At 42.7% G+C, this 11,095-nt stretch overlaps 1 protein-coding gene across 1 annotated transcript in view; it reads right to left on the bottom strand.

The window, feature by feature from the left end:
• TRPC7 (transient receptor potential cation channel subfamily C member 7) overlaps window positions 1-10,702 on the bottom strand; it is a 183,205-nt gene extending 172,503 nt beyond the window's left edge. Inside the window, exons 1-2 of the mRNA XM_030888874.2 lie at window positions 10,623-10,702; window positions 1,641-2,418 (exon numbers count right to left, since the gene is read on the bottom strand). Of these exons, the coding sequence (XP_030744734.2) occupies window positions 1,641-2,418; window positions 10,623-10,624 (780 nt within the window). The 5' untranslated portion in view covers window positions 10,625-10,702. The remainder of the gene's footprint in view (window positions 1-1,640; window positions 2,419-10,622) is intronic.
• Between the last annotated feature and the right edge of the window lie 393 nt (window positions 10,703-11,095).

Here is an 11,095-nt window from a genome sequence, read left to right as displayed (position 1 = left end):
TTTTCCCGTGGATCCTCCTCTTCCCCCATTTCATCTCCTCCTCTGAGCCTCCCTGAAGACCACAGTTCGCAGAATCCTCCTTTGCAGTGAGCTGATACTCAGCATTGGCCACCTGATTGTGTCCAGAGGAGGGGCAGCTCTTGCCACAACGTCTTGTTTGGATAATAAACTTTTCACTCACCATAACATGCTTTCCCTAATCTACTATCAGCCTGACTGTGACATCTCTTGACGTGTTCCTTAGCACGAGGACATCGTAGACTCTTATTGAAGGCTAGTGTGAGAAATTCTGAATTTAGTGTGGTTCTTCTTCCCCCTGCCTAAAGTTTGCAATAAGGAATCCCTTCATCATTCAGATAAAGACGAGTGAAACTCTGAGAGGGTCACAACACAAACAACGTTTTCTGAGGTCATAATAGCTAGATGTACAGGAATTGGCTGTGGGGTCTGAATGCCTGGATTATAGCAGTGGTTTTGCTATTTACTAGTTGTTACTGAGCAAGTTATTTAACCTCTGTCTACCCCTGCCCTCATATATAATGGGGATAAGGAGGTACTAAAGTCAGATGGCTTTTAATTGAGGCAGTTAAAAAAGATCACAGGGTAGTCATCCTGTTAAATAAAAACCCGGTTGCTTTCAAGATGATAACACACAGCCACCGTATAAGGCAAGATGGAATTTGCCCCACAGGGTTTCTAAGACAGAAGCAGACTGCCACATCTTTCCCCTGCAGTGGCTAGTGGGCTTGAGCCTCTGACCTTTTAGTCAACGGCTGAGTGTTTACCCACCAGGGCTCCCAGTCACATAAGTCCTCACTAAGGATTTGCTATTATTACTATTAAACACCATGTCCAAGGAAGCCCCTACACTAGGTCCCAGTCTCCTCTTTTAGGGAGAGTCAGTCGACAGAAGCAGAGAACCATAATTGAATAACGGGCTTTGAGAATGGACCTCCAGCCTCCTGAGCTGGCCTGGGAGGTCCTGATGTTTCAGGGTGAATACATTCTTGAACTTTGCCCTGGGCCTCAGAGTCTCCTGGGGTGGCAAGCTCGCCTCTACAAAACTGGTTTTGTTTTCATTTATGTTTCCGTTATCCTGCCCTTGGACCAGGGCAATCCCCTTAGCCTTCTAAGGTTGGGAAAGGCTGCAGCTAATCTCTGAAGATTTGGAACATGAGACTGAGCGAAGACTCCCACAGTCCAGGATGTGGTAGAGATACGAACAGCGAAGAGCGCAAATCAGAGCCATGCAGGTGAAACACCCAAGAAAGGTCAGCGCTGCGTTAGCCAAGAACCACCAGGTATCCGTGCACTCCGGAGCCGAAACTGAAGTATTTATACCAGAACCACATTCTCCTGTTGCCTATGGAGTGCCTTCTTTTCTCTACAGATCTGCGTTTAAGTCACCTCTTTACCGCCTTTACATAGTTTAAAATATCCCACCCAACAGGTTGTGTTTCCCTTAGGCCTGCACCCACACACGTTGAGGACGTTCTCTTTTCTCCCAGCGACCCTGAATCACAAGACCCTGAGGTTTTCACCCCTTCTCAGACCAGAAAACCACCTAGATAGTTGCCTGACTCCATGGGAGCGCCCCCGGGGCCATTTGGCTGCGGTGTGGGGAATGGGAGTTACCGTACCTTGAATTCAGTCTCAATGTTGGCTAGTCTGGCTAACTCGTTGCTCAGCTCCAGAGCGGTGAGGACAGGGTCTTCGCTGGACAGAGACAAATAGGCTGCACTTGCCAGTCCCTTGTAGGCGTTCATGCGCGATCGTGAGTGGCTGAAGGAGTCTTTGCGCTGCTTCTCGGTGCACTCGGTGCACTTGCAGAAGTAGTCATGGGGCCGCTCAATCCGGGCGCCCTTGAGGAGCAGGATGTGCACGATCTCATACTCCTGGCAGTGCGCCGCCAGGATGATGGGGGTGATGTCGTGCGAGAAGCGCGTGCCATCCTCATCGTAGGCGTAGAAGTCATCGTCCCGCAGCTCCTGCTCCAGCGGGCTGAGCGTCAGGCGCTGGCCCTGTGCGAAAGCCGGGTGGTTGAGGATGGCCTCCACGATGCGCACATAGCCCTTGCTGATGGCCAGCAGCAGCGCGTCCCCGACCCGCGCCAGCGTCTCCTTCTTGAGCAGCAGCTCGGTGACCTCCAGGTGCTCGTTGCCCACGGCCAGCTGCAGCGCGTTCTGCCCCATGTAGTCCACGCAGTTGAAGTTGAGGGTCTTGGACTCCTCCAGCATCTTCCTGACCACAGGGATGTTGCCATACTCGGCTGAATCCAGGAAGCGCTCCTCCTCCGCAGTCAGGCTGGTACCCTTCTCGTTGAACATGTAGGCAGGACCCCGGATGGCTTGGCGGCGGCCCTTCTCTCTCAACGTTGTGTGTCGGCGCTGCATGTTTTTGAACGTGCTGCTGCCCAACCTGGATGACAAGGCAGAGATACTTAGTTACTTTCCAGGGGACTTACAGATGACACAGGTGTGAGAGAGAGGAATCATTGTCACGAACACACTCAGGGTAATAATAATAATAAAAATATTATGATGGAAAGTTTATGAGAAACTGTGAAATCTTATTAGAAAACATTGTCTTCATTGTTGAGATGAAAACAAATTGGATTACTTGAACTTTTTTTTTTTCAAATAGAAGAATATTGATTTGGGTCTAGAACCTCTATTCAGAGGTTTAGGAGAAGTGAAATGGGAGATGGAGCTGGAGGGTGTGAGCTACACGTATGACTGAACCAGGCAGATAGTCATTGGCTTTATTCTCACTTATTGTCAGTTGTGTAAATGTAGTAAGTCTTAACATCTCAGAACTGTTGATTTCTCACGTGTACAACATAGGCAATGTTCCGTGTCATAGGGTTCACAGGAGGCTGAAGTGAGGTAGCTGGCATGAAGAAAGCTCCCCTCCCATACGGGCCTTTTTCAGTTCCCTCCCACTTCTTATAATGCCCAGTTCTCTAAAGGTTGTATAGCCCAGTTGGGCACCATGGATTCTGGCCACCTTTGGCTCAGATGTATCAACCTCTAACGACCTAATGAAAAAGATGGCAACAAAATGCAACACAACCATACCATTTGCTTCACATTCACTGCCGTTCCCTATGAGCACTGTTTCCTGGTGCCCTGTAATTTAAACCCCCTACTAAACAGCAAGATGTGACGGGGAGCAGGCTCTGAATCAATGCCAGTTCCTGGTGGCCACTGAAGCTGCCCTTGTGAGGGAATTCAGTCACAGCCTCTAAAGACCGAACCTGGCTTCTTGAGGAAAGAAAGAAGTCAGCTCTCAGGTCCTCATTTAACTTGTCACTGTACCCTTTGTAGCATAAAATAGTGGTTAATAGTAAGAATTATACTAATAACCGAGCGCCTAGTCTATGCCAGACACCATACTAAGAGCTTTATAGCTATTAGCATGTGGGACCCTTGACGCCAGCCTTTGAGGTAGGTGCTATTATGATTTTCCTCTCATATCAAGATCAAAGATTGCAGACTACAGTATAGATTATTACCTTTCAACCCAAAGAAGACAAAAATCCATCCAGACAGACAGATAAGCCACATCACGAGAGACAAAAGGCTGACCTTGTCAAGGGTTTCATTTCACTCGGATCAACAGGCAACACCCAGAGGCAGTCAAGCAATCAGATGATGTGTTGCATAGAGCAAATCTGCTGCAAACGATCTCTTGATAAAGTGTAAAAAGTAAAGGTGTCACTTTGAGAGCTGAAGACAAGGGGAAAACCTTTGCGTTTGGATTGTGGTGTTAGTGATGAATATTGAATAGGCCATGGGTTTCCAGAAGAATGAGCAAGTCTCTGCTGGAAGAAGTCTGGCCAGAGTGCTCCTTAGAAGCAAGGATCGTGAGCCTTGTCTCCCTCCCATACTCTGGACATATTATCAGGAGAGACCAGTTCCTGGGGACGGACATCATACTTGGTACATAGGGGCTCAGGGGACATCATACTTGGTACATAGAGGCTCAGGGGACATCATACTTAGTACACAGAGGGTCAGAGACATCATACTTAGTACATAGAGGGTCAGAGACATCATACTTAGTACATAGAGGGTCAGAGACATCATACTTAGTAAATAGAAGGTCAGGGGACATCATACTTGGTAAATAGAGGGTCAGGGGACATCATAACTTAGTAAATAGAGGATCAGGGGACATCATACTTAGTAAATAGAAGGTCAGGGGACATCATACTTGGTAAATAGAGGGTCAGGGGAAAAGACTGGGCAGTGTTTTGCTCTAAAATACAGATCTAGAAATTCTATCAGGCAGAACTGATTTGCAAGCACCTAACAACAATGAAATAAAAGCTTGAAGTCAGACCATCTAGCACTGGAATCCTGGCTCCACCATTTACCAGCCTTGTGACGTTTGACCAGTTCCTTGACCTTTAGTTTGCCAAGGTTTTAAACGGGCTTTTTAAGAAATCAGAGAATAACAACTATAGTACAATTTGAGTTTCAGCCAGAGTACTCCCTCTCCAGCTAGGTTTTTGACCTTGAGGTGTCCTTATTTCTAGGTTTCAGATACCTTCACCATAAGTTGCTAAACCTCTAACCAGCGCCAGTGTGTTCAATTTCCCTGGTTTTTAAAATTTTTTAAATTTTTATTATTTCCCCCCCTGGTTTTTCTATTAGTCTATCAGAATTTTTCTATATCCCTTTTTCAGTCCACCCCCATACATTATTCAAATTATATTGGAGTGCAATTAATCTTACCAAGAGTGTATTTGCTCAAAAACGTGAGTACCTGTGATTTGCTTTTACTATTCCCATGTGCTAGAGAGTTTTCAATTTATTATTGGTCTTGTCTCCACACAAAAAGAATACTCAGCATTTCACTTAAACCATTTTGTTAAGAAAATGAAATAAATTGAGAAAGACTTTAAAATGCAGCCATATGGTATGAGGTTTTTTTAAGCATTGAAAATTAATCTTAGTCTATTTAATTTTTCTGCTTATTTTAACTTTGACCTACTCAAAACTCCTTGGTTCTAAACCCACTCTGCCACTGGGGAGCCTGTCTCTGGTGTCAGAGTGGGTTGTGTGTTGGGCCGCTAATAGCCAGGTCAGCAGTTTGAAACCTCTAGCCACTCCATGGCAGAAAGAGTTACAGCCTCGGAACCTCCAGGGGCAGTTCCCTTTGTCCCGCAGGGCCAGTGGGAGTTGGAATCAGCTTGAGGGGAGTGATCTGAGATCTCTCCTATAAAGCGAAGACTGGAGATCAGAGCTTGGCCTCTAATCCTCCCATGGCTGAGTCACATTTCCCTCAGAAAAAGTTGTTTATTCAGTAGAGTAGTGGTTTTCAACCTTTGGGTCGCGACCCCTTTTGGGGTCGAACCCTTTCACGGGGGTCGCCCAATTCATAACAGTGGCGAAATGGCAGTTATGAAATGAAAATAATGTTATGGTTGGGAAGTCACCACAGCATGAAGAACTGTATTAAAGGGTCGCGACATTAGGAAGGTTGAGAACCACTGATCTAAAAAATGGATCAGCAATGAAATGGTCGCTGCCTGGATGGTGCAGGCTCTATTGCTTCATTCCACATCACTTTTCCCTCAGAGATCTGCTCAAGAGAAAAAGCAGGTCGGACTACAAGGTCAAGAATACACAAGGATTACACAGCAACCAGCCATGGAGATATTGGATCACAGGAAAGCTAATCACCATCAAACCCACTGAGAGCGAAGAAATATTTCACGAGCAACTTATAAGTATGCAATCTAAATTCAGGACCCGTCTGAATAGCACAGACCCTGACGTCTACACACCGAAAGGGTCTTCAGGCCTCGTTTCTGAACTCTCCTTATTTACATGGAAAACAAACATAAAAAGCCAACGCTTCACAGTCTCAAGGTTTTGGTGGTGAAACTAAGGCAAGTCAAGCAAAATGACCAAGTGTAGGGTAAATCATTTCCCTGCCTGGGCTGGTCATCATATGAATCTTTATTTCCTTTACACTAAAGAAAATATATATCTTTTTTCTTTATCCAAGAAAAACATTTATGTGTATAGCTAGGCACGGACAGAAGTGAAAAGACCCTTATGTTTGACCTGCACATATATTTTCTTTATGTCCTTGAAAGCAATCACCCAGAAAGAGTAATAAATAAACAAGCTCCCTTTCCAAGACTTCAAAATCTCAGTTTGGAAGCATCACTTGGATGCTCACTACATTGCCATTGCTTTTGCTTTCCTAGAGAATTTGACACTGGTGACATCTACACAGCAGCATATGGTGAGAAATGCTACTCAGGGAGATTACTTCCAGTCTAAGGGGGTTGATAATTAACCCCACAGCCACATGAATAAAGTCCAATATTGATGGAAGCCCCTCAGCCTCACATTCTAATTGGCTTGAACCCCTTCTTATTTTGATTACCTGTAATGATGCTTTTAAGCATTTATATGTCTAGGAATATATGGAGTCACCATACCCTTGTCACTCAATATCGATATCATAGATATTTATACTTTAGCCATATGTATCCACAGGCGCAGGAAAGAATCCACCAAAGATGATATGTTGTAAAGATAAAGCCATTAGGGTCCACAACCTCCAAAGATCAAAACCCACGTTCATGACATATCAAACATGTGGCCCTGCACAGGTGATTGTGTCCCAGACTTAGGGCCCATAATGAGCAAAATAAAATGCAATTGGGAAAAATAACTGCAATTGGCACTTGATTGCCTGTACTTTAAGATGTTTCTTAAAAACTGAACTTTGAATGCAAGTGCATTTTTGTTTGCATGTATTAGGAAGATAATGAGTGATCAAACTCATCAAATACCTCAATTAAGATACTGTGGTTTTCATTCTCCAGAAATGCATACATTGACATTTGATGGCATTGAGGAGGGTTCTCGTGGAAACAAAACCGTATTGGGGAGCAGAACTGATGACTAAATTCCCTCCCGATCCCTTGGCTGCTATTTTTATCCAGTGGTTTTTAGAGATGCATCAGCCAGTCTGAAGGAAGCCAGATGCCAGTGACCCATGAAAAGTATGAATTCTACGCCCTAACTCCAGCTGCAAAGGAGATGTCCATAAAATATTTTGGAGAGAGGGCTGTGGTTAATTGCAAGTGAAGAAAAGGCCGCTTGTTCAGAATTTCTTTTTAGAAATATTCGCCTTATTTTTTCTAAAATTGACACATGCCCCAAAGGCCCCTGTGGAAATTATCCAAGCCTGAAACCAATTCAATCTGTAAGGGATAGCTGGACATAGAACCAAACAAAATCTAAGAGGCAGGTCAGATACCTTGGAAAACCCAGCCTCTGGTCTCTGAACCTGTCCAAGTGTATGCACGCATTCTGAATCCTAGCCCAGGGCAACCGTGGAAAGAGACACGTGCTTGGAGTCTTCTCCTATGCCTCCTCTCTCTTACCAATAGACAGGGCAGAAGACAATCCACCCCCGTGCCTTGCAGGACCACAGTGAGGATGAAATGATGTGCACCAAGTGCTCTGGGGCCTGTAAAGCTGATTCAAATGTGCATGTCAGTGATGATCAAAACCTTACACATCAATACATATACATAAACGATGAGTGAAATTGGCTCACATTTTACTCAATGCTAACATATTCAGAGTAGTTCTTTTTCTAAATGACTATCTTGTAGTAATAATGACCTATGTTACATACTTACAATGTGCCAGGCACTCCTACCCGCTTATATGCAGTATCATTTTAAATTCACACAGATCAGCAAATGATGAGCTTAGCCATTTTCCTAAGTGACTATTTAGGAAATCATTAATCACAAGTAACATTCACTACCCATTTACCATGTGCTGTGTACCGTGTGGAGGACTTTACATGAATGATCGTTCTACAGTCTTACAAACACGCAGGCTGCAGGTGCTACAATCCTTCCCATTAAACAGATGATAAATAGAGGCTCAGCTAAAGTAGCCACTTGCACTAAGGCGGCACAAATTGAGAGTGATGCTCTATTAGGATCTATCTGCAGTCTATCTGACTGCAGGACCCATGCTTTTGAACGGTATGCCCTGGCCATTCATTTTTCACCTGTATTTATTTAGATTGTTAGGATTATTCCTTTCCATGGAGTATCCTTGAGCGTAGAGTTTTACTTGTTTATGTGGTAGATGCACCTGGGGCCCAGCATCTTTTCTGTCTGGCAGGCAGTGCATGGCCAAATAACTAAATCAATTATTACAGACTTGATCTAGGTCGACCATTAAAGAAAACCAGTAAAATAGAGAGATACTGATGTTTATCTCTTTCCTAATGCAATAGCCATAAACCTTGACCTTTCCCATTGGTAACTAATAACTTTTAAAATCAGATGCGAGTTCCAAAGCAAAATCAGTTTCTAATTAGCTCCACTACAAACAATGACCCATACATTTTTAGATAAGACAGCTAGTATCGAGCAAAACCCAAATCAAACTCACTGCCACTGAGTCAATTCTGACAAAACTCAGAACCTTTGGAAGTCTCCATGGGCACAGACAGTCTCTTTTTTCTATCATAAGTTATAATAAATCTCTTCAGTGATGGGCCCTGAAAATTCAGGCATTCTTACTCTTTTATAACCCTTCTGAAAATTGTATTTATTTTCAAAGGTACCCAATTTGTTTCTAAATGTCACATTCCTTACTCTATTGAATTTAAGGTGAGATAATACATATCAATTACTAGTGACTTAAAATATAATCTGTGCTCTATTAATACTGGATACTATTAATTTTCTTTTAGTCCATTTCAATTACAATCATTCTGCAATCCGATTTCCAAAGATAGTAACAGTAAATTGTTTATACAACTTATGCATTTTAATCAACAGGAAAGATAACCACTTATTCACTCCATGACATAGATGAGCTCATACCCCTTACTAGTCAAGTCCTTGTAGAGGATACACAAAGTCGTCCGACGCTACTTACAATTTATCATGCTATGTTTACAACCAATTTTGCTAATGTAAGATATTTTCCCCATTGCATCTTGGATTAAAAAATATCTGGTGTTTCCCCATGGTATTAATTTATTGTATAACTTATTTACTTTTCAATAAATAGCATGACATAGACAAGAAGTTATTTTCATTATTTCACACTATTCTATTCATTAGCCTTCAAACATGTCCAGGGCTTTGTGTGTATTCTCTAGTTCTTCCCTACTTTGAGAACCCTTATTCGCCGACCTGGAATTGAGGAATAAAATTGGATGCCTATATTTCATTGCATATAGCTTCGAATAAAATTGGAACAATAATTTCCAATAGGTGCATGACTTTTTTCCACAAAGAAGTTTCTTGGAAGAAATAGATATGTGCAATCCTTTTATGGCTTTGCTAACCTGTGTTAAAAGAGGATGAAATGAATCTCTACTGCCAGGAATATGAAAGAGGCCCTTAACTCATTAAATTACAATACTGGGAAAAGTCACACGCTGAATATTTATCTGTGGGAAATGCTGATTGCTCTTATCAAGCAAGAGTTCCTGGCAGTTCTCACTCAAGGTACCACATGCATTCTGTAATTAGCCTCAATGAGGCTCCATATAGTTCTGATTTTTCTGGGTTAATTACTGCCTAAAGGAGTGAGGTAGACTACATGCCCCTAAGCTTAGACGGAAGTGATTTTGGAAATTAATATTTATGAAAGTATAATTGTGACACAGAATTTGGTAAGCTGTTAAATAATCGAAACAATGTAATTGTTTAAAAGATCTTAGAGAGTGAGTTTGAGTCATATCCATCATGAATATTCTGGACTTAATATGAGTTCATTCATAAATATGATTAATGTGTCCAATGCTTCAGAAATAGGACCTGCCAGCAGGTGGCATTCTCAGGCAAAAATTCACTGAGCACCACTAGACAGGGTCAATCATTATTGCCTCTTTCAGATTTATCCTGAATCCATTAAGCTTTTAAATGATAATCTATGTCCGTAGCATCCTGATTGAGTCTACTCAATCATATATATAAGTGAATGTATAACTTCACAGGGAGAGTCCATGCTGCAGAGTTGCAGTGCTTGTGTATAAGCCCTGCCCATATCACATCTCTTTTATTAGTAGCATATTCATTATTTTGAAATGGATGTCTAAAAGAGAAATCTGGTTCAGACCATATTTTAAACAAAGGAAAAGCGAAAAAAATTACAATCTTTTTATCCCTCCCACCTGTAGTTCTTTCACGGTGGCTACTTATTTACAATAAACCCCTTTTCTTACGTTCACCCATATTTATATTAAAACAAATACGACCATAAAAAACCCCCTCACAATTAAAATCTGTCAATAGTGAAGTAGGAGAAGAGATGATGCCCCCACTCTGGTCTCAGAATAAGGCTACACTTCATCACAAAACGACTGGGCTCCCTTGATGAGCTGTTTGTTACTAAATAGCTCTGCAAACTTAGACTTTCCATAAAAAGTGAAAGCAATAATAATAATCCCCCAACAAATGCAACAAATAAGAGAGTTCAGGGACGGATTTCCAGATAAAATCAAACAATGTATTATAGGGAGAGGGTAAATAAATAAAAGTTTAATCCCATATTTTAGGAAGAAAGCAATCTCTCCCAGAAAAGCGATATGAACGTATCATCATAGCTTACATTGAGGGTAAAACAGGCGAATTTGTTCTTCCTCTAGATGACTGGAATCCGGTTGTGAGTCGCGGGAATCTTGCTCCCCATGGGTGGCGGGCAACGAGGTGCTGCTCTCCGTGGTGCTGAAGTAAGGAGCTGGCCAAGTGAATGGAGTTGCGAGGCTGTGGAAGCGCGCACTGCCGTCCTTTGTGTTGCAATGGTAAAGACTTGCTTTCTGAGGCAAACGCGCGTTATCGTCCTTTTCCTAATTTTGGGGAAATTTCTCAAGGAACATGACGGAGAAACATCAGTGTGTGAGACTGGCACGCGGCGTAGTGATGGGCTAGTATAATCCCCACCCCCTCCGCCAGACAGCTTTGAAAAGGAAGTAGCAACTCTGCCTTCCGACCATAGCCCCTCAGAATTCCTACCTTGCCCCTCCCCTGCTCTTACAGTTCATCACATACACACACACACACACACACACACACACACACACC

The sequence above is a fragment of the Echinops telfairi genome, unplaced genomic scaffold (assembly GCF_000313985.2).
Source record: "Echinops telfairi isolate 266 unplaced genomic scaffold, ASM31398v2 ScPeMD7_7469;HRSCAF=8507_1, whole genome shotgun sequence".
In the NCBI taxonomy this organism is placed as follows: domain Eukaryota; kingdom Metazoa; phylum Chordata; class Mammalia; order Afrosoricida; family Tenrecidae; genus Echinops; species Echinops telfairi.
The sequence above is the reverse complement of the archived record's forward strand: the minus strand, read 5'-3'. Positions and strand labels throughout refer to the sequence as shown.